Genomic DNA, 25632 nt, shown 5'->3' on the forward strand with positions numbered 1-25632 from the left:
GTATATGTCATCCCATGATAATCTCAATACATATATACATTTTCCTTCACTCTTGGCTCGAAAACATAAAGTTGTAAATTGGTGTTCATTTGTTACAAGAGATGGAGCTAAATGATTCGCTAGTGTAAAATTCATTACACTATATTATTATTCTCATGAAACGAATTAAATACAGAAAAATATAAAAATGAGCAAATTTTTTATAAAATTTTTGGTTATTATTGCTATCTCTTTACAATCGTTTAATTTTAATATAAAATAAATTGAAAATAATAGTTGATGATAGGTCAAAACAGTATCAATGTATAATTTTTGAGTTGTTGATCGACAAAATGTGTATATGGTCGTTGGGTCAAGCACTTTGGATTGTTAATTTGAGCTAAAATGTAAATTGTCTGTCGAGAGCACAACATAATAGTAATTATGAACAGTGATAGTAATTCATCAAACAGGCGTTGAAAAAGTATATTCATCATCATTTCAGAGTATTCCTTTTGTATCTATTAATAAATGAAATAAAAGTTAAATCAAGTCCATCGAATCCGAACCTTAAAAACCGAAAATTTCGCCATTCGAACATATTTACCGCTCTTTTTGCAGGATAATTTGGTTCTAATTTCAACTTTGATATAGCTTCCAATGTTCTATTAAGACTTTCGTCAAATGGTATGTATTGTACAATGCACTGGACAGTAAAATAAAATGAAGAAAGAGTTAGTTGTAAGTTAGAAAAATGCGAACCTGAGCATGAAAAGTTTGAAAATTGGACATTTACCTTGTTGGCCTCATCTGTGGCAGATATTTGATAATCACTGTTCAATGACATTGATTCATCAACATGATCGCCTTTGATCACCGTTATATCATTGAATTCATTTGGATAATTAGCTGTTAAAATTTCACCTTTAACATTTGAATTGTTGATATTATTGAGTGAGGTGAACGTTAATGCATTTTCATTGAATTTCTTATCGTATCTACAATTGATTGTTTTGTGATTGTTTATCATATTATTACTTGTGTAATGTTTTGATGAACAAAATGTTCACCTTAATATTATCACTAACTATTGTATTCGTAGTTGCATCGATGTTTGGCTCTTCCGAACTGACCGATCCAACTGAAAAATTAGGGTCTCGTAAATTAGAGGATTGAGTCGATATGGTGAATTTATTGTAACGAGTTGAATTAATAACATCGGGTCCTTGATTGTCGAGCTTTTAGTTGGTCTGAAACATGAAAATAGTTGAGAAATATCAATAAGTCAATACCTATTCTTAAATTGAGAAAGCACAAAGTTTCTTACTCAATAGTTTTAAGCTTCTTTTTAGGGTCAACTTTATCTTCATGATTACGAATTCTTATTATCAGTATAATAATAATGGCCACCAAGGTAATTGTTAAGATGAGCGCTGAGAACACGACAAGATAGGGATCCAATTTTTTCTCAGTTAAATTATCGGCTGTTCCTAAAGATAAATAAGATAAATTGTTTAGCTAAATTAGTACAAAATTGAAAGGTTTAAAATATATTTCGATAATTTGGTTAATGAATTTTTACCAAGTTTGTGCTTTTGAATGGGAAGCGTTTGAGCAACAAGTGTAGTTGTATTAGAAGAACCTCTAGGATTGGACGAGTACACATCGAATATGTAATTTGATCCAGCCGTTAGTCCGTTGACAAGAAAATTTGGTGCATAAATTGAAGTCAAATTAAAGAGCAGCTTTTCCCTGCGATAGTCATAAACTTGTAAGTAAAATGTTTGATTGAGTCCACCATTATGTCCAGGGGTACATGAGACTGTCAATGATTCGCCAGTTTGATTACTGACAAGACACTCAGTCATACGCTCAGGGCGACCTAAAGTATAAAAGTACACAAGAATTTATATCATTAATTATCATCATTAGAATTATTAGAGTTTGAAATAAAAAGCTAAACCAAATCTTAAGCATGGAAAGAATCATCTGAATTTCGAAATATTTTTAGTCAGAATTTATTACTAGAGTGAAACATACCTGCAGGCATTACGATAAATTGACATGGATTATTAATGATTCCGATTTTATTACGAGCAGAACATATCAAAGTACCATAATCATCTAATCGTCTTGGTGAGTAAAGTAGATCACTTAAAAATAGAGATGATAATGAAGGTTTGGATGATGAAGATTCTGAGCTGGGATAAACTTTCTCAAGTTGAGTATCATTTATTTTCCAAATGATTTCAGTAACACCGGGCTCAGCTTCAATGGAACAGGAAACTCGAATAGTCTCACCTAAGCCAACGATATAAATCGATTTTTGATCTTTAACACAAACCGGAGAATCTGCAAATATACAAAACTAACGATCAATTTTTTTTTCAACCCAAAAAATGATTAAAAAAAGTTTCAAAAAAAGTATGGAAAAGTAAACACTAGTTAATCATATAACCAACATTGAACGTTTTCTCATAATATTAATAGTGATATTGTTCATTACAATTCAATATATTCATCACTTTTGAAACATTTACTGACCAAGACATGGGAATAGAAGTGAAAAATGTTGACTCAATGGTTTTCATCACCTCTTTGTTGATATGATTTAATATTTTCCACATAAATATCGGTAAAATCTATCATGAAAAATCATCATGAACCATTGGAATTTGAATAAATTCATTCATAGTGAGCTCATATATATTGATAGTGTGTAACAATTGTATCATTTTTCATTTGTAAGTAAACACAATTCTCACCTTGAAGTTTTCTTACATCATAAAGGCTTACATGACAATCATCAACTTTATTCAAAGTTTCATGCAACCATTTCCATTCAATAATATATAAGAATAATAATAATACGACCATGATAATAATATACTTGAAAATGATTCTGTAAACTTTGAAACGTTATGATAACTATGGTTTGCACTTTTTAGTTTGTTTTCAATTTCATGGGTAAAATTAGGTAACCATCGGTGTAGGAAAAAAACTGGGTGAATATTTATGAAGCCATTTTATTGACACACTGTGAAAATATGAGTAGATAACGCACCCAAATTCATGATTTCAGATAAGTTCATCTAAAGCTTCAAGAGGGAAAGAGTATCGTTGAAACAAATAAAACTATTCTTAGTGAAAGAAAAAAACAAAACCGAAAACGTGACAAAAGTTTTTGATGAGTTAAACTAAATGAAATGTAAAAAATGAGATTACTCATGATTATCTTCATGAAAAGTTCATATTTTTATCATCATCATCATCATCATGGTGATCATGGTTATCTTACATATATCTTATAAATTTATGTTACTATGACTTTAAGCCTTAAGTATGCAGAGAGTATGACTCTTGCCATGAGTTCAACGAAAGGTTGGATATTGAATGAACACCATGGATACATGAAGCTGATTAAAAATACAAACAAATTTAATCCAATCAGTTTATTGTTTGAATTTTAAGCAATAAAAACTGTAATCATAATAATGTCATCAGAACATTTAGTTTCCATGTTATCATTGTTTTAACCTTTATCTTCATGATGTATTTAAATCAAAATACAAAAAGCGAATTAGTATCACAAGGGAAAGTTTTATTATTGCCAAGAAAACCACATGAAGTACCATGAAAAGTTTTCATTGATGCTGAATCATTAATAGCTTATGAGTCATTATCTTAATCCTTGTCATGAATATTATCACTGTTATTATATATCTTATCAAATTTCATGTATTTATAACATTCGTAGCTAAATGATACAATGAACAGCCTTTCGTTAATGATAAACAATGTAAATTATAATGAGTAACATGATAATCTTTTTTTTTCACCAAGTGAATTGAGTATTCAATTTTCAGGGAATGAGGTTAAAGTTCAATACTGTGTCCATATCAGAGGTGACACTTTTCCTGAATGGGGTCGAGATCAATAACACATTCTTTGAATATGAACAAAGAATCTTTATTTTCCCTTTGAATCCAACAAATGCTTAAGATACATGATGAATTTACCCATTGATTTCATGCTGCAATTTCATGTTGACAGAATTGATGATTGATGCATCAATAAGTTCATTGTCTCTCACTGATTATTATCATGTGGCTATTTTATGGAAGAAGAGAAAAAAACAAAAACTGTTATCTCAAAATCTGAATATTTACCTGATGCCCTTAAGGTGATACACCAAATTCAATCTGTATCAATTTATTCATTATCTAACCTTTCAGTTCAATCATGATGTAAATTTACCCTAAAGGTTTATCAATGGTATCAATTCATGGTATTGATTTTATTCATTTTCCTCACCTTACCCTTCTACCGGTATTACTTTTTGTCAATGGAAAAAGCTCATCCAATAAATGACCTAAGGGTATTCTTAACTTATCAAAATACATACGAACAAAAAAAAGTTCAATCTCTGTTACACAACAGGTAACAACAAAAGCATACAATAGTTTACCGATATAACGATGAATGATCATGAATACCCTTAGAACTTTTATCTCCCATGTTAACTAATATCCACCTACGAAGTGTAAAACTTTGGACATTTGACCCTATTCATATTAATCACCATGAATTTTATTCTCATTGAGAAAGAAAGAAAGGAAGAAAGAAAGAAAGAAAGAAAGAAAGAAAGAAAGAAAGAAAGAAAGAAGAAAGAAGAAAGAAAGAAAGAGAGAGAGAGAGAGAGAGAGAGAGAGAGAGAGAGAGAGAGAGAGAGGAGATTCTTCAGGAAATTCTGATATAAATTGAAAACAACAGTCGAACAAAAAAATTCATAACAATCGGAAACGGAAATGATGAGACAATTAGTTATTCAGATAAATGACTGTAACTCATTAATAGTAATGTAAATTGAATAATTAGTTGTTTGTCGATTTGGTGATTGTATTATTATATTAGGTACAATTTTATCAGTATTACTAATTGCTAATGATTAAATTAATTCTCTATCTTTGTTTGATAAATAACTTGAATTCTATCTATTAATTGTTAAAACATAAAAAACAATTAGATTAAATAGTAAACATTAGAAGTGAATTTTTTTACTTCATCAATTGGATTCCTGAACTTTAATTGAATTAAATTTATGATAAAACAATTTCAAAGGTAGAATGTTAAATTCAATTAGTTAATCAACAGACACCACATCAGCCTACCCACTAATTATAATAATTAACATTTCCATATATTGAGAATACTTGAAATTATATTAAATATTAATGATAATTTCATTTTAATAATTATCATGATAATCAAGTGACGTTGGAAATTGGCAGAGGGAAATTTTAAACAATCGCATGTATGAATGAGAGAGAGAGAGAGAGAGAGAGATGATATTACAATTAGGTAAATGGATTGATATGGTTATCGAGTTAAGTTGGAAGTTGGAAAATGAGATCGTATTTTAATTAGTAGCATTTGTTTCATTGGGAATGAGAAAAATTATCATGAAAAGGGAGTTGAAACTTGATGGATCGTATTAATTGAAAGTCTGAAAGATGATTATTATTTACTTCAATTAAATTATTTTCTTTTCTCAATAATCATAATGATAATATTTTTCTTCAACATTTTCTTTGGATATTTTTTTATCCTTGCCACTTGGTTTTCGAGAAATTTAATTATCAACTCGAAATAGTTGTCTAATGATAATTAAATTTAGATTGTTGATAATTAACATATGATAATGGAGAAGCAGTTTTAATTGCTTATTCTATTTCTTCAATTATCAGTAATTTGTTGAGTCAACTGTTATTAACAGTACAATTTACATGATCATTAGCAATTGACTTTTTGCATTAACCATTAAATGGATGCAACCCTTTAAATTATTGTTGTTGTTTACTCCTTTTGTATATCAACAATATTAATCAAAGTCAAACTGAATGTTTCAAATGATTAGTTCATTGGTTGTTGATTGTGATTAGTTGAGGGAAGATGATAATAATCTTATAGATAGAGTCGATTACTATCAAAGACACTGAATAAAATTAATGATATTGTAAAAACACACAATTTGTTTCTCTTCACGAGTAACTTATCGAGTTTGGTGTTGGTGGAGAGAGAGAAAGAGAAGTTCTAATCTTTCCTCTTGTGAAAATTTATTCATTTGAAGTTTTTTTGGTTTTTTTTTGCTAACAATTGAATAGAACCACGAAAAATTCATTGAACCCATTTGATTGACTGATTGTTGATTAACTAACTGTGATGGTGAATTCAGAAGAGGAAAAAAACTCGAGTCATGTTGCAGATATTGAGTTTCGATTGCAATGATAATGTGATCTAATGAGATTGGAACTTTGACTTTATGGTGAAATAACTTTTAAAATATCAGGGAATTTGAGATTTACACTCTTTTCATTTGATTAGTTTTCAACTTCTATTACTGTTCTCTCTCAATATCGATTGAAAATTAACATGTAATTGACACACCGATGAAAACTGATTATTGTTTACACCTTTGTTTCAGTGTTTAACCATTTAAATGGTTTCAATTTGAGATGAATCCATGATGATCATCAAAGTGGAAACCAGAGATGAATCTGATCTTTTACATTCTCGATTCAATGATGAGTTAATCTTTCAACTAGATTATAATTTCAGGATAAAATGTTTGCGATTCAGGATTTTATGGCAATTTAATTGATTCACTTAATCAACTCGCATTTTCATGTATTTTTACAAAACTATTCACAGAACTTTTGTTAATTTGAAACTGTTAACTAAATTGAATGTATAGCTGAGACTAGAAATTTCCTTATTCTCTCAAAGTGGCCTCAAAAGTCCAATTCCCGACCAAAATTTTCACCAACTCTAAAAGCTCTCAATGATTAGATTTATGATAGACTGACACAACGATAGATTTTTTTTTCTCACTTGTAGTGATCGATACTTTTTTTATTACTATTCTTTTGTCGCTTCATCATCATCAGCATCATAGTGAAGGAAAAACATGATAACCACCAAATGAGAAAATGTTTCAGTGGAATGAATAACTCCAAACTAATGACAACTAGATATTTTTTTCCCCTTTAGCTCTTATTACATTTATCTAAATCAAGAAACTATTATCATTCCCTTCACCTCAACTAAATCATCGCCAACATCATCATCCACTTCACTCTATTCTATCCTCAAGCTTGGCTCCTTCTTCATCTTTATCTTTACCATTATCTTCATAATCTTTTACATGTCTTCATCTTCAATCCATGAAAAATGTATATCCACTGTAGTTTTATCTCATCTTCATTTTGTATCATGTTTTCCCTCCCTTCAATTCTTATAATAGATTTTCTCTCCTTCTCCATCTTCATCAGCATTGTTTTTTTCTTCTCCTTCATTGTTTCTCTTATATTCAGAATCTCATTGTTTCTCTTCTGATCCTCATCATCTTTCAGAGTGAAAAAAAAAATATATATATAAACCCTCAATCCAACATCCAACTTTCCTCTTCTCATTTCAGACTAAAAATCTCTTCGACAAGATTGAGAAGGTTATTACATATACAATATTTATAATAACGACAGTTCCAGACAATATCCATGGTGCTCACGCAATAGCATCATCATCATCATCATCATCATCATGAAGATGAGGATAGATAATAAAAAGAAAGAAAGAGAAAAATATTTATATATATTTCTATTTGGTCAGAATATGTACTTTCACTTATAATACACACTAGAATAACCTTATTTTTATTATCACTATTATTTATAACCCGAGGAGAGGGAGTGGATGTCGGATGAAAATGATGAAGATTATGAAGATAAAAACAAAGCAACAATAAAAAGAGATAGAAAATTAAAGTGAAATATGAGTTATGGGCGTTCGTCATCATCTTCTGTTCATATCATGTCAATGATTATTTATCAGAATGGATTGAATTTTTTTTTCTTCTCCAACATCATTGAGAAAACCATGAGATTCAACTTGTTGTCATGAACTTTTACATGAACATTTTTCATGATATCATTTCATTGACTGTGTCATCATCCATTTAGTTGAATATGTTACTTTGTTTTTCTTTTTTTTTCTTTCCCTCATCCAGTATTTTCGATCAGCTCTTGAATAAAGAACAAAAAAATGTTCTGTTCGTTTTTACATGAATGATAAACATCATCAAAATGAGTCTCGGTGATTCATTGATTATCTTGGAATCTTTTTCTCTGACTATTGAGCTTTTTGTCTTATTCAGTCAATATCTTCTTTGATTATCAACATGAACTCAGATGAAGAGCAGAAGGGAAATTATTACAGCAGATGAAATTGGGAGGATCAGTTTTCCTTGGTGGAATTGTTGCGAATTTCGAATTTTATCAGTTTTTGCTTTCTTCTCTTTTCCATTAGCAACATGCATTCTAAATTTTTTCCATTCTTACTTTATCTTATAACTTTTTTCTTTTTGAATATTTTCTTGGTATTAAACATGATTACATTGTTTCTGTTTGACGATAAAGTTAATGGCTTCAATCTAGAATCGAGAAAAAATCACGAACTTGTCTTTTATTTATAATATCGACTGATAATTGTAATAAGCAAAGTGAGAAAAACAATGGAAGAGGAGAATCTTCATGTATTATCAGGATAATATTATCAAGATGAAATATAATTTATCTCATTTAGTTTTTTCTTCATTATTTAGTTTCCAAATTCATTGCCACTAATATCTTTTTTTGGCCGACTGGTGAAAATGAACTTATCATTAACTCTAGCTAATGGATTATGATTAAATTACCATAATCACTTTGAGATGTTGGCATGAAATATGAAGCAATCAAGCATATCATCCAAAAAAGGATCATAAGTTGTATCATTTACATCAAAACGACGCGGAGTTATCACTCAAACCTCAGGCAGTAGCAAACCAAGAAACTAGTGTTTCTTGAAATGATTACTAATAATAGCACAACCCTTTCAAAATTTGATAAAATTTAAGCTTTCAAAGAAGATGCTTTGAGTAAACTTCCACAAATGTTATTGAACTTGGTAAAAATTTCCAATTTTAAGACTATGGATAGATAAATCGTGACTATAATCTATGTGCTGTTGCCCGATGCATGGTCAAAAAAAAATCAACTCGTTAATAAACCTATGACCTCTTGTCCTCCATCATCCAGGTAAAAACACATTGAGATGGAAGATCTGACAAAAAGGGTTAGGGAAGACATCTTTTATACGGAAAGTTGTAACCTATTCGGAAAAAAGTTGGACTCTGGCTTTATATGGATAATTCTTGTCTAATTATTAGTGAAAGTCTGGCCTATGATAATCTATCAATCGTTTTCGAGAAAAATCATATCAAAATCAAACCAGAGTCCAACCTTTTATCCAAATAGGTTAGATGTTAGTCGACAAGAAATACATGTATGAGTTGATAGAGGCTCTAGCATTTCCAGATATTAGTGCTACAAAAGCCCTAACTAACTAACTTGTAAGTATAATAATATGCTCGCCGTTTCATATTGATCATGAATAAACTACTATCTCATCACTTTTAGTATGATTTTAAACGTTCAAACAATGTCAATGTATGCTAATCAATTTACAATATTAACTATCCCATTATTGACTACATACATTTCAATTTTTGTGTTTATATCATTATCTAGTCTTTCTCCAACAAAATCATCATAATTTTATAGTTTCACTTTCAATTTTGTCACAATAAGCTTTACCATGAAGGCCAACAGATGATAATGATGATAAAAATGATGAAAATGTAATGGAATTTTATATAACTTTATAAAAGTAAAGACGGATGAACATATCTAAAAATTGCATCGGGATGATGATGATCATCATGAAGTTTCAAATGCAACTGTATAACTTATTGATTCAGAATTTCATGTTAAGAGAAGATTTTTCCGAGCTTCTATCCTTTTTTTGGATGAAGAGAAAAAATCTCTCTCCTCTTCAACCATGATGCTGATCATCATCATCGTCTCATGAAGATTTCTGTCAGTTTCCATTTCTTTTCACTTATAAAATCGTTCAAATAACATTAAGACTAACTGAGAAGATGAAGTTTTTGAAAATTGTCACTACACTGGGAGAGAGAATCAGATGAGTAGAAGGTATTACTTGTGGGTGGGTGATAGACCATCAGATGATAATGGATGACTGATAACAATTTCATTAGAATGAAAATTTGATTGGACAGAAAATAGAAATCTATCCAATTGGTTTGAAAACCAGAATTGAAACATTTTATCGTCAAACTTACACATATATTAATATCTATGTTTCTGAAAAATTGAATGTTTCCCTTAACTTTTTTTTCCTCTCTCTCTCTCTCCCTTATTACGGAATTGGAACTTTTTTTTCGGTATCATCGTGGGTTTAAACCATCATCATCATCTATCAATATGTGGAAGTCTGATAATTTAATAACAGTTATCAGTTAGTGCTCAAGTTCAAGTCCCAAGATCTATGAACAAGTACTTGTTTTCGAAACTTTTTTTGTTGATTTCACAAAAAAATTGCTCAGGTTATACAAAATCTATCATGATCATAAGTTTATGATTAATATTAATCGAGTTGATAAAGGTGAAGAGCAATTGGATTAAGCTGGGTGAGTTTGGGTGAGTAAATTTGATTGGCATGATTTGTATTAATAAACTTGTAATCAAATTATCATAATCGTAACAGATTAATATGATTTTTGTTATCAAAATATTCATGCTGATAATAATAAGGCATCAATGTTTTTCCTTGGCATTCAAAAAATATTCAACTTATGGTAAGGTCAATGAACATTTCAAACGATTAAATTACTTTACAACAGATAAATGCTCCTGGTGAAATTTCATGTTAATTTGAACAATTCAATCCCAATGAACCAAATATCATCATCAACTTTGTTCATCATCAACCTCAGTAATCTATGGTATTAGATGAAACAACCGAAAGTATGTTTTTTCATCTCCAATCTAACATGAAGTTGACTTGATGAAGATAAACATGATAATGTTGTTGGCTGATAATGATGATGATGGTGATGGTAAGGATCAGAAAAAAAGGCATCTGAAGGCAAATGCCGGAATGTAACTGAAGTTTCATGGTGATGGAAGAATGGAGAAAAAAAATGAGCGAAGTAAAATTATCGCTGTGATCATCTTTATCTTGTTTTCCATCATCATCATTATCATCTTGTGCATCTTTCATTGATGATGAATGATGCAAGACAATATGGTAATCAATCTTAACTAAAGGTAAAATAAATTCTGGCGCCAACCGGAAGGTTAAACTATTCCCTCCTGGTTCATTGAATCTGCAGCATCTCAATTTGCATTCTCAAAGGAGTTACATATTATATCATCATGGTGATGATATTATTAAACAATATTATCTATCCAGCAGCAGTGAATGATAACACCCTCACCATGTAACCTTAGTTAGCTCAAGAATTTACATCTCTCACTTTGAAAGATGAAAAACAATTTACCTTAACATTTCACTCTGATTCTTTATACTGATTAATTCTGATGTTACCTTGGTGAATTTTATTCAAATCCATAGGTAAGTATGTCTATATAAAGATTATAATGAAATTAGCTTTCAAGCTTCATGAGAAATTGAGATTTGAAATAAATAGCAATAATCTTAGTCTCTTAATCATATATATTTATGGTTAATATTTCTTGAAAATTACTCTGAATCTCTTGTTGATAAATTTATCATTCAATAAAATTATTTACTATTGAAATGAATGAACTTGTTATCAGGTTTATGAGCTGAATATTCTGGTTGAAGTGAATTATTGAGTATAATGAATTTCATGGAATAATTTTTTTCTCTTTTACTTTTTCCTTCCTTCCTATTGATTTGGAATCGATTACATTTATATTCTTATCATTGTTAACCAGTCGAATTGTTTCTCAATTGGTGTTTTTAACATGTTTCTAAGTATTCATGATGATGATTTTTGAATAGTTGTGAATTATTTTGACTCTTTTTCAAATTCGAAACAAAAACGTTTTCTATTAATCTCAAGGTAAAAAACTATTGAAGAAAAACAAAATTGAATTTCTTTGCTCATGATGGATATTGTTCTCTCAACGGTAGTCTTCAGATTCTCATATGAATCGAAAATACTTCATGATGATGATGATGATGATGATGATCAACAACAGGGAGTCTAGAAAATATGAATTTCTATTTTTTAGCAAAAATTCAAGGAAAAATTCGTAAGAAAAAAAAAGAGAACAGAATGTTTTATATCGAAGCTTTTAGACAAACAGAAAAGGGGAAAAAACTAACATGCAATCAATTCAGTTCAATCTTTTACATCAGAGCTTCATTCATATAACATTATTAACACGGAGGAAGATCAAGGAATCAGTTGAGATTTTTTTCCATCTTTTTTTTCATAGAACTCACAACGATTCTTATGTACAAGGGGAAGGTGCTGGTAAGTGAAAAAAAGAGAGATTGAGTCATAAACTAAATCAACACTTACGATTAACTTTTATGGTTACCCTGTTACTGGATCCTTTACCTTCAATATTGAAAGCGTAACATGAATAATCACCTGAGTGACTTTTATCAGCAACTTTGATAACGAGTGTTGTATTATCAATGATTATTCCTGATTGAAATAAGGATTCAATGGTCAAAGTTGATTAGCAGTTAGATTTCAATAATACGAGAAAAAACTTTACCTTTACTTTCATCAACTTTAAGAGGTACTTCATTGAATGTCCACCCAATCTCTTTAATCCCTGGATTAGAGTCGATAATACATTCAAAGATAATTTCGTCATTCTCTTTAATCTCACTTTGATGATTTATTAATCTTGAGACAAGTTTAACATTAGGCTTATCTAATAAAAGAACAAGGGAGAAAGAGAAGATTTTAATGATTTTGAAGAGAAGAACGACAATTAACCTTTGTAATTGAGAATTTTGTCTTATCAAATGAATTCGAATTATGTATTGACTTGTAGTTCTTTCAAATTGTTTAGCTGTCAAATGGTAAGACGAAGATATTTTGTTCATTTTCATCATAATCAGAGACTAAATATCTGATTTAGGTGAAATTAGGTCAAAGTTAAAAAGAAGAGTATAATTGTTGAAAAAGAGAATCAACTTGAGAAAAAAAACTTTTTAAAATCTTATTCCGAAATTGAAACAATTCTTGATACTTTACAGATTTGATTGTTAACAATTGAGTCTTTCTTTTTCATTCCAATTGATAGTTGACAAGTTTTCAACCACAAAACTGAAAGATAATCACTTGGAAATAGAATCAATTTATCAGGATAATAATAACACTTACAGTATATATTGAGAATCCAATCATCTTTAATTGAACTATTTAAAAGGCGAGGATTTTCAGCTTTACATGATAACAAGGCTCCATTATCGGATGGGGAAGGCACCAGTTTTAATATACTTGAGCTACTAATTGATCCATTGGTTTCCGAATTCATCTCTCTGAAATTGGAAATGGAAAAATAATTAAACGAAAATAAATTTGATATACAAATATTATCATTTCTAATTAACTTTTTCCTCTTTTCAACTTTGTAACCTTTTCATTTATAATGTTCACTTACAATTAACTTTATATAAATTAACTTGATACTTTAATTTTTCCTCACTGGTAAATCATTCAAACCTTAACCAATTAACTCCCTTACTGTTTTTATTAACCATTTTCATGGCTTTAATTGTTAATTGATTTACTAAATGATTGTGAAAATCCTAAGACTAAGTTAATTGTTTCGTTGACGATGACCAATCTAACAATTGTTTGTTACAATGTTAATTAACTTTGATTATCCACATTCACAAGTCTTAAATTGTTGTTGATATATTATCTCAATTTTGAAACAGTGTTATTAATATAAAAGCTAATTGATTAGGTTAAATGATTAGTAAATTGTTTTGGAATGTGATTAATGATAAGAGTATCTCCTTTTATTAGACAGTATAATATACAATCTAATGGTAAAAGATTAAAGTTAATTGTCTCCAAGATAATCAAAGTTAATCTTTTTTTGTATCAATTTAATTGTCACAATCTAATGATAATCTTACCTTGATGAAGTGACCAGTTTATTATTTAGATACCAGGTAATCTTGGCTCCAGGACGTGATCCCTTTGAATCACATTGAAGCTCTGTTGATTTACTTGATGATAATGGTCGTTTAATTGATATGATTTTTACGTATAAAGGATATACTATTTAATTGTGAGCAGCAATTAAAAGCAGAATGAAAAGAAATACGATCAAAATTGAGATAAGCTTACATTATCTTGAGATAATTAAAGGTTTGATTACAAATACTTACAATTAATATCTAAAGTTAGCGAATTGTTAATTGATTGAGTTAAATTAGTATTGAAAGATTTACAAGATAAAAGTTTATTTGTATGAGATCGTCCCAGTTTTAGAATGGTCAGCTCGTTGATTGAGATTAGGCCATCTTCCGTTATTTTTGAAGTAAATGTATCGTCCAGTAAATTTTCATCTAGATACCAGTGGACAGAAGGAGCTGGTTTGCCTAAAATATGTAAATATTAATATGATAAAAGATTAATGATGATACTTATCAGTAGGAAAAGGATAATGTTAGTGATAAAGGAAAAAGGTCAAGAATCATTTATTTTCTGTTAGAACTTTTTTTTTATTTAAACATTTTGAATGTGTAACACCTTCCATAGCTTTAGAATGGACATTCATGATAATAAACAGACTTCGGTGAGAGATTGAGATGGCTAATAATTTGGAAGTGATAACGATATTCAGGGTGATTTCAACTGGAGAGAATGTTTCAAGTGTAGAAAAGTTTTTCGAAATTATTGGTGGAAAAGTTGTGAATGTTTATTCAGATAATATCTTTTGATATCTAACATTTTGTACTATTTCAACTATTACCATTTTCCTTTTCCATCTCTACCATGGAAATGCTGAATTTGATGATAATGTAATATGATTAACTTAGGAAACTGCTAATATCCCTTGAATATTAGTATCATCATTATCATTGGTTTATACATATAAATATACAAAATTGTTTCTGGTTAATGTTATATTTGTTTCCATGATATTTCAAAGTTCATAATATTAGATAGACAAAGTAAGTGAATCTCAGGATGAAACAGATAATATTCATGGTGATTATGAATGGAAACAGTGGAGATTGATTTTTGGTGATATTTTCTCTGATTTGGAACTTTCTTCTATTCTCATCTATATCTAGTCAGTACATTATTAGTTTGTACATTTATTAGCCAGTGTTTCAAAAATTATCAGCAGCTCATTAACATCCAGATAATAATAAAGTAGATTAACTTCAACTTTGAATCTGTTGCAATTATTATTCAATATAATTTCACCAACTAATTATACTTATTATCAAACTTTAAAAAACTAGATTGTTCCCAAATTGTATGGGTAATGATATCCAGATAATGATACGAATTCAATGAATGCTCAGATTCAGAAAATATCTAACTAAAAACTTTCTTCTGGTTTCAATCTTTCTATTACTATCTGAGATTCAAGAATACAACTTTTCTATTGTTAAATTAGCATTAGAAACATGGTACACTATATTCAACGGATGCAGTTCAATGTCAATGTTACCAGTCAAGTGAATCCTTTCATATGATTTCCTCTGAATTGCAATATGATCATGTTCATGAAAATTAAACATTTGCAATGAAGCGATTCGTCTAGAACCTTGGATAATATGAAATTGCAAAATTATCTAGTGATAAGAATTGATAGACAATTAGATGTATAAGATAAGGGCTAGGAGACTAATCAAAATTGAAAATGAATTTCATGTTCTCATGTGATAAATAAATTCAATCATCAATTTGATGAACTTTCTCCATATCAATAAAAACATCAATTTTGCTAAAGTCATATTAATCAAACTCTTTTTCATCATGGAAAAGTCAATTCAATACCATTACCTTATGATTATTACACACTAATCATTACAATTCAACAATGATTCTGTTTCGATTGGAGTAACAAAATGATTTGATAGTAATAATTTGTTTATTGTAGCGATAAATGAAAAGGCAAAATGATTAACATTTATTATGATAATCATCATGATCATTTAATACTTTGTTTACAAGTAGTACAAATGTAACATTATTTTGGTCAATCACCATTGGAAAAAAGCTGATTACTGTGTAATTATTATCACGATTATCATTCATCAATATCAGATTAATCCATTAAAACAATACCATCGAGTTCAGTGTTTGCTAAACATTTATAACCATATCATTAACGGTTTGATGGGCGATGGTCATCATGATAATAGCAATCATAATGTAAAAGAAGAAACAATATCAATACAAATCATTTTACAAAGCGTACATAATTAATCATCATTGACCATTGGACTACTGCCCATTGATGTTACAATAAATATTATTGTCCAGTACCCTTCGCATCATTTATAACATGGTCACAAATACACTTCCTACTGACTCATTTTCATGATAAATGATTTGAAACAACCACTAATCATGAACAATTTTATTCATCAGATTCTAACTTTATTTTAAGTTGCATTAATGATGTCATTTTCAAACGTACCCGAACTGGAGTAATATTCTTTTCAATTTTATACTCTCACGATAAAACTGGCAAGTTCATTTAATCGAAGTCGAATGGAGTGCTCACTGTCAATGATTGCAGAATTCAGATTAACTTAGTGATATGAACTCTAACTCAAATCACAAGTTATAAATACAGAATGATAAATAATACACAATATTATTAAGCAACTTGAACTAACTACTAATGGGACACTGTAATCTAATCTGTAAGTTGGCTATGATTTTGTGATCTGAAATATTGTGCTCATTTATGACGAATAGCGAAATTTAGTTCGGTTTTATAAGTATAAAAGTACACTCATTTTAAATTTACTGGTCTTGTTATCAAGTACCTGTAACTGTTCATAGCGAGACTGGTATTAAATCATTTGCTGGGATTTATTGTCCACGTTACTTTGTTAACTGCCGTTGTGCGTTTACACCTCTGAAGCAAATGATGACCATCTTTTTGGTGATGATCTAAGAAACAATTTGATTCATTTATTTCAATCATTTCATCACCTGCTAGCATTGATTTTGTTTTTCTTTCTTACAGTTTAATTGAACAACTGTTGAAAATCTTTTATTCAATGAATTTACCTTAACGAGCATAGCAAAGCTAATAGAAACCTAAAAACTTGTAAGTAGTATCTCTGTATACTACTACTTGTTGAATTACCTTCAGATGACCTTTAAACGTGTTATTTTACCGATGGCCTGAATGACCTTGATCTTTTGATATAACAATTAAGTATCGCAAATTCATACTTCTCAAGTCTCTGACTCTTAGTTGCTGAGAAAATGACACAAAATCGGTAAAATAGCTGAATAGCCCTGTATGTCAACTCATCAAAATTCTAAATACTACTAATACAGGGCTATTCAACTTCATTTTACGAAGATTTTTAAGACGATGTCGATGATCAATTAGTTTAAAAAGATAAAACTTGGTACCATCATCACCTCATTCAGATACATATCGGAAATGTGGGACTTTGTATGAAAAGTTTCAAGGCAACTGAGGTCATTACATGATAAGCATTGTTGGCAAATAAATGACATAGCAACAACTCGTCTCTGGTAAAGAGTTGTAAACAAAGTTAAAAATAAAGATGAAGATGGAGATGAAGATGAAGATAAAGATGAAGATGAAGATAAAGATGAAGATGAAGATGAAGATGAAGATGAGTATAAATATACAATGTAACAAATAGAATAGTTCAGCTGGGATAAATTTCCCCTTCTCTCCTAATTAAAATGAATAAAGTGCTTTAAATCAGTGTTTTAGCGTAAGCGTAAGCGAACTCACGTGTGGAACATCTGCAATAATTCGTGCAATAATCTCTTTCTCTTCTATTCTTTCATTCATCAGTTTACTGCAAATGGGTGTCTCACCAACAAATCACCATGTAATTTCCAGGAAAATCCAACTTGCCCAAATTCCTGGCCTAATATATTTATAATTCCTATTATTAATTGCATTGAAAGATAATAAAAGAATTATTTTCAAAAAACTTGAAATTGATGAGATGCTCACATTGAATCATAACCTACCTGATGATGATTTTCTGAATTTCTGATTAACATTTAAAACTTTATGTAAATGCAAGTCTTTAACCTGATTTCATCATTAAAGAAAATGGTTGATTAGAAAACTGTGGACAATTACCATTCGCAAAGCGAATTTGAAGGCTAAGAAAATCCATACAGGTACGAATTAGAACAAATCAAATTGATGGTTAAACTGGTAGCCACCAGAATTGATTTTGATCATCTCTTCAAACTATTTACTATGCTCGAAATGGACATGGAACCGTTAGATTTAACAGATTAAGCGAAAGACGAATAGTCTGGTCTACCTCAGATTCCTGCAGATTTAAGAAATCATTCAAAAAAGAAAGAATATTAGGAGGAACAGTTGTTGTTAATCTTGATAATAATCCAAAAAACTAATCGCAGAAATCTAATATGGTTCATTTTCCCTTTTCGTTTAATTTTTTGTTATGTTTTAGTTTTTGACTTTCCACGTCTTTACATTTGAACATAAAAATTTATTTGCTGTGAATTTTTAATTCCACATTATCTTATTTATTAAAAAGGACGCAATCATTATCACATCCATATCTCCCAAGCAAAAAACTGTGAAAAGAGTTACCAAGAAAAAATCGAATGTACAAGATGAAGTAGAAATTGTCATCGATTTGCCGAAAATTATAAAAGAAAGAGAAACAAAACGCAAGATAAATTCAGGAATGCATGAAGATGAAACCGCATCAGAATGCAGCGTTGAGTCGTATGGCTCAAATATTAACGACAATAAAAAGGAAAAAAGCGGGTCTAATGCTGTTATGGAGATGGATCTATTCAAGCTTACTAGAAATAAGAATAAAAGACCCACTACTGACTACAGCATTGAAAATCAATTTGGTATCTCTGATAATCTAGTATTTTTCACCTCATCATCATATGCTGGGATAAGAACAGGCAAAATACGAAAATATTGGCTTATCGATGGAAAACATCAGGTGTCTGCGTATGAGGAGAACTGTTGAAAGCAGATATGCTCAGATTGGTTTTTTGGCTGCAAAAAAACGTACGCGACTTGGCAAGATTAAATTAGAATACGGACTCACTCTCATGGCTCAACTCATTCTATTTCCCTTTCACATTTTTCAATTTCATGTTCTTTCTTTTAATTGTATTGTTTTGTCATCTTTATTGTTGTTTACTGTGTTTGATTTTAATAAAACTTTATGTCAGCATTTAAATAACAAATTCGTAACATTTGAATTGGTTAACAATTTTAAATTATTCTGTCACATTGAATATCGTTTATGTTACAATGTTTAATAACTTTTTTTGTTCTCTTTTCAGATGGTTCATGTATATGAAAAAATCAATTACATAAGATCTAATCCTAAAGAATTCAATAGTTTTACAAAAAATTCATGATCAGTAGATGGAAATCGTAGTCTGTCTCGTCCTGCATCGGCTAGTGTTAAAAAGCCTACCTTCAAATAGTTAAAAACAAATATGCATTGTTTGGTGGTGTGTATCCAATTGATCGTTTACCACGTCTAACAACAAAACCTAAAACCTACGTAATCAACTTGGATGAAAATTATGGAGAAAGATCACGTTGGGTAGCTGTGCGTTTCAATAATTATGGTCGTGCTTTATACAGGGCGTTTTATTTATCCACTACGGCTATTACACTGAATATCTAAAGAACTAAAAGTTAAATTAAAATTAGAATTAGAAAACTTCTGGATGTTTCCAGAAGTTTTCTAATGTCTCATCATCAGTTATCAGTTAACCTCACGGTCTTGTAACTTGGCTCTTAAAGTGTTTTCAGATTGAAACATGTTTATCTTCTAATCAGTTCATAACAGACACTACAAAATAAAATCTGAGGTGTTTTGATTCGCTCTTTCATACGACCTCAAAACGACCTTTGAACGCTACCTTCGTTAAATGACCTCAATGACTTTTAAAATCGTAGGATCGAGCGCTCCAATTCTGTTCAGTCCTCTGTTCAAGTCTGACATTCATATGACTTTTAGTTCTTTAGATATTCAGTGTAATAGCCGTAGTGGATAAATAAAACGCCCTGTATTTTGATTCATGGAACATGGATTTGGACATGAGCCTGAAGGATTGATTCTAATATTTATAGAGCGCAATGCACCAAATGGTTACAGTCATTCATCGTTGAAATGTCAAGGAAACGATTCCACAGCTTGTGGTTATTTTGTTTCTTATTCGTAATCTTAGCTAATAGACTCTAATGGAATTTGTAAACATTTAATGAATAAGAAAATATTTTGGCTAAAATTTTATATGAATAATAAAATGTATAATTAATTCTAAAATGAAAACACAAAACTGATGAGTTTTGGATCATGGAATGTGCCAAAGCCAGCAGTTTATTACTACTATTATTGTCCATATTGGTTATCTCTCGGTAAAAGAGTACAAATTAACTATTCAAATTTTAAGGTGACATTGAACTATTTTTGTTACAAATGAGAGAAAGAGAGTGAAAGAAAGTTAGAAGACGGAAGAGACCTTGTCAAAGTGGTTTTGATTGCCACCTGAACTTATCTATAGCATGTCATTCTTTTAAAAATTTGAGATATAATTTGCATAAGTTTCATTGAAATTAGATATGAACTATAAGAAAATTAATGTTATTATATCTGGCAATGTTTTTTGGTTCTTTAATTATGGTAATGAGTCTGATTCTTGTTCAGGACAATGTGAATATGAAAAATTCCTTTTTATACTTCGTGATGTAAAGTTCAGACAAGCTCGAGCTCATTTATTATCATCTAATCAACATTATCTTCACAACACTCCATCATAATCCTAAGTCTGTAGCTCAAAGTATTTTGTTTTCTCATTATCATTATAACTTCATCATCTGACTACATATAATACCCCCTCACATCCTCTTAATCATTACAATCAAGATAATATTATAAAAGAACTCTGTCTTTTCTTAGTCGATTTAATTATGCTACATATCAAACAAATAAACTATCAATGAACTGTCAAAAATGTTGATTAAGTAGTGACAACAATCAGAGCGGCTCATTTACTGACTAGGAGGTCATTCATGGCATGTTTCAGCTCATATCATCTAAAAAACGGATTGTGGCCCATAGAACACATTTATTACTATAGCCAGAAAAATTTGTTTCTAAAACAAACAAGCTTAAGATGAGTTATAAGAAAATTGTTTCTTCCTCATTCAGAGTAAGATTGAGCTTTTTACAGAATTTGTGAGGGCGAAAAAATATACAACTATTGAGCACATCCTAACGAGTGAATAATGGTGCTCGGTGTTTACTATCACTTGGAATCATTATTATGTTAAATATTGTGAAATCAGGTGAGTAAATACAAACCAAGATGTTACCGAGGTTATAAAAAGAGTGAGTAGAAAAAGGTGAGAAGATAAAATGGGAAAAGGAGCCAGAGGGAAAAAAACTTGGAAAGGAAAGTTCTTAATGGAAAATGGCAAAAGAAAGAGCATTAAATTCAATTCGCCATCAAGCCTTGTCCATCGGAAAGTTATATATTGAAAAAAACATTTTATTTTGATTCCTGTTCAAGAGCATCATCTTTGCTCATCCCTGCGAACTTTTTAAAATAACATGGAACAAACAACAATCTATTCAAGATCAATATCATTGTTGTTTCCATTGTTAGAGGTGATATAATTTTCATCATTGTGACTCCTATTTGGGTTCATTGTGAAACAAGAGGAAAACAATTGATATTATATAATAGACTTAGAATTAAACCCGTTAAAAGATTACTTTTTTATCATCGGTACTCATGGGAATGATTTTTATTTCGATCCTTGAAATTTTTCAGTACAGAACTTTTCTTTTTAATATATATCGATGTTATTGTATTATCATTGTTGTCTTATTGTTGTGATAATGTTGATGAAGATTCTGTAAGATCATAATCATCATGTTGCTCTTGGTAATAAAAATAAAGAGAGTAGTTTTCATTGAGTAATGAAAATAACGGAGAAAGTGGGAAATCAAAGTGGGTTAGAATTCAAAGTCTTAATCATTCTTTATATATTTTCTTTCGTTGCTTCTTCTTGATATATATGATAACATTTCTTAGATTTTTCTTCATTTGATTCTTTTTTTTATTCTATTCTTTATCTCATTCAATTCATTTTTCTTCATCTTTTACCTTCTCCCGTTATTCTCATCCTTGTCCGTTCCTCTCTCTCTCTCTCTCTCTCTCTCTCTCTCTCTCTCTCTCTCTCTCTCTCTCTCTCTTGCGCACTCTTTGTCTTTCCACCTCCTCGTCTATGACAAGTATACATCAAGCCAAGTATTAGCTAAGATTAGTCTCAAGCTGATATTTTATCTGACAGAGTTATCAGAATAATTCAGAAAGAAAATCTTCTTTAGACTATGCTTCTCATCCCCTTCCCTGTCTACAATCACTTGCAAGTACCACCTTGAAGATAGTTTTCTTCAACTTGAATTGAATTGTAGTTGATAAATTTGATTTCATGGAGGAAAAAAAATAGTAGAATTATCAGTTGATTGTTTGATCATGATAATAATGATACCAAGCTTTAAACTGAACATTATAAATTTCCTCAGGTTCGGTTATCATGAAAACCTTGTTCTTACTTTTTTTTGGCTCTCTGTCTTGACTGTTCTTCTAATTTTTCTCATTGAAATGATCAATACTTCACCATCATGATAAGTATATAAACATGATGATAGTTTGTTCCCACTCTCTTTTCGTTATCTTTCATCTCACTTGATCTTTTTTTTTTGCTTGCTCATCTTTCTTGTCCCTCCACATGATCCAGTTCACTTTATCACTTACAATCTATTTCTCACTATCTTCCATCTTCTTCCGTTCTGATATTCTGATTGATGACAGGAAATTTACTCCCACTTATTCTGGTTCTTTCTTAAAGACTGACACGATGAAAATATTGTCTTTTCCTCACCAAAAAAGCTTTCATAATATCACCAAATATACCCAACATTTCATTGGAAATACAAAGTTATGAATTCGATTTAAAGTTGTATAAATTTCAAATAGAATCCCAACTTATACAGTAACCATTCATCAGCAGAATAACTTGCAATTTAAAAAGTAAAATAAGAATCCATAATAAAGTCCAATATCAAAATCTAGTGGATGAATAAAGAAATTCCAATATTCATCAGATCTCGAATACTTCAATACTCACAATCAAAAAGAATTGTTAGACTTTCAATATTCATTTAGAAAACAACAGGTAAGTTATTTATCACCTTTCCACTCTCATTTGCACCGATGGGTGATGAAAGTCGCCGTAAATTTAGGTCAATAAGTTTGGAATTAGTGAAAAAAAGTCTCAATTTAATTTACCCTCAGGTTATCACTCATTTTTCGTACAAAACTTTTTTCCCTCTGTATTGTTTACTCCAATTTTGTGTTTCCTTCTGCTGTATGTGTGATGAGAATAACAAAAAGAAGGCATTCTGATCATGAAGGTAAACATGATACTGAATTTGGGAAGATGAGAAAACAAAAACAACATCTAGATCAAGATCTTAACAATAATAATAATAATAACAAAAAGAAGATGAAAATTTTTTTCCATTTTTCTTCAAATTCTCTGAAATATAAAAGTCAAAAGTTTCCAAAAGGATGAGAAAAGTTTACAGATAAAAAAAGAGAAGTTGAAATTATCCAGAATGTGTTACAATGAGTTAAATTTATCATGAATTCCAGGGTAGGTTGAAGGTAAATTTTAATCTTTATAGTGAACCTGATCATCATAGGAAAATGATTATCGTTGAAAGATATAATTTGATATTATATTTGAATCATAGTGATTTAGGTTAACCTTGTCAGGAATCGTAGGAGAAGTGAGAAAAAAAAGTTCAATCAACTTACCCCCATAGGCGATACATTTTAATTTTAAACTGGTTCCTTCACCATAAGAAGCTCCAAGTGAATCAATCATTTGATTGTTTGTTTCATCAGTTATAATCAACTTTTTAGCTGGAACTGTAGTCACAATCAGTATCATTATTCAGCATAATGAACATGGTGACAGTGAAAAAAGAGATAAACAGGATTCACCATGATTATCCCAATGAATTCGGAAATGATTGTGAAAGTAAAAAAAAGAGCTCAGTTTTAATGGATGAAACCTGGGAATGGGAATCGTTGTAATAACAATCAAGTTTATCTTCATTATCATCATGTGCAGTTGATTTTTATTGTAATTTATCAGGTTGATTCATCGTTGATCATTATCTTTATCTAATTCATTCAATGAATTACTTAGAAAAAAAATTCATTCAATAAGATAAAAAAGAGACAATCTGAAAGAACTGTCGTTTTTTTGGCTCTTTAACTTTAATTTGCTTTTTCGTCCAACTATTAGCATCGAAATAGCCTCAGGTAGAATCAATTTCTACCTCTGATAATAATAATAGTAATAACTGATAACCTATTATATGATAAGACTTGTAAATATTTGCGTTTCTACCGCAATCAAATCAAAAAAGTAATCAGAACTTTATAAAACAATCGAACCGATGGGGAAAAAATCTAATCAATTCCGTTGCAACGATCTCCAATAGAGGAGAATAAAAAGTTTCTAAACTTTTCCGTTCAATACTTATCGATATCCATGTTCTTATCAATTATATTGTTCAATAAGTTGTTCAATGGTTTTATAGAAACAACTTGAAATAATCGAGAGTGTTATTATAAAGATAAGATTCTTTGGATAATATTATTTTGATTCTGAATGTCTCTTGAGAGGCTATTCTGATACTCGGTGTACAAGAGTCGAAGGGAGAGAAAGAGGCAAGTTTATTCATTATCAATATTGATTCAGTTTGACCAATTGCACTTATTGAGAAAGAAACTTAATCAATAATATGATTCAATTTTGTTGTCGGCATATCGATACAATTGAGCCATGAAGAGCATGATGAAACTGTTTCAATCGTAATGAAAATTGATAAGAAACTTTGAAGCCTTAAAGTTCATTATCAGTTTTTTTAACTATCTCAATGCAAAGTGATGATGGTTTGATGACAATGATGATGAAAATTATGTCGTTGTCGGCGGTAAGTGATGCTGAGCATCAGAAATTCTTGTAACTCAAACTCCTTAAAACAGTTTATTCAACTGGAATCGATTTAATTTGCTTAATGAGCCTTCACACGGTTCAATTGGTACTAAGAAAAAAAGTTCGTAGAATAAAAAAAACTAAAGAGAGAATCTTGAGAATTGAAGCATCATCCTTATCACTCCCAATTCTCATCCTTTTATTTTCTTTTCTTTTGTAATATTTTCCACCAGCAACAGTATGAAAAAAAAAATAAAAAGACAGAGAGAGAGAGAGAGAGAGAGAGAGAGAGAGAGAGAGAGATGGCTCATCATCAGCAGAAAAAAACACCAACATTGAATTTGAAGGAAAGAGCAACAGAAGCAAAAAGATGAATCTCTTTTTACATTTTCCTCTATTTTTCATCTTCATCATCATCATGGAAAAGGAAGTCAAA

At 30.0% G+C, this 25632-nt stretch overlaps 2 protein-coding genes across 2 annotated transcripts; both read right to left on the minus strand.

Annotated features, from left to right (window-relative positions):
* Nucleotides 1-287: 287 nt before the first annotated feature.
* Nucleotides 288-1016, minus strand: LOC128388764 (uncharacterized). The gene is made up of 3 exons (XM_053348221.1): nt 776-1016; nt 587-685; nt 288-500 (listed from the first exon to the last, which is right to left on the minus strand). Exons 1-3 carry the CDS (start codon nt 1007-1009, stop codon nt 288-290), a joined length of 546 nt encoding a protein of 181 aa, XP_053204196.1. The 5' UTR covers nt 1010-1016.
* Nucleotides 1017-1302: 286 nt separating this feature from the next.
* LOC128388775 (nephrin-like) lies at nt 1303-24140 on the minus strand. Its single transcript, XM_053348231.1, has 9 exons — nt 24005-24140; nt 14293-14505; nt 14038-14182; nt 13274-13431; nt 12657-12818; nt 12455-12583; nt 2020-2331; nt 1562-1861; nt 1303-1469 (listed from the first exon to the last, which is right to left on the minus strand). The coding sequence occupies exons 1-9, from the start codon at nt 24138-24140 to the stop codon at nt 1303-1305; spliced, it is 1722 nt and encodes a 573-aa protein (XP_053204206.1).
* Between the last annotated feature and the right edge of the window lie 1492 nt (nt 24141-25632).

Source organism: Panonychus citri, unplaced genomic scaffold, assembly GCF_014898815.1.
Source record: "Panonychus citri isolate SS breed McGregor unplaced genomic scaffold, ASM1489881v1 Contig00005, whole genome shotgun sequence".
Classification (NCBI taxonomy): domain Eukaryota; kingdom Metazoa; phylum Arthropoda; class Arachnida; order Trombidiformes; family Tetranychidae; genus Panonychus; species Panonychus citri.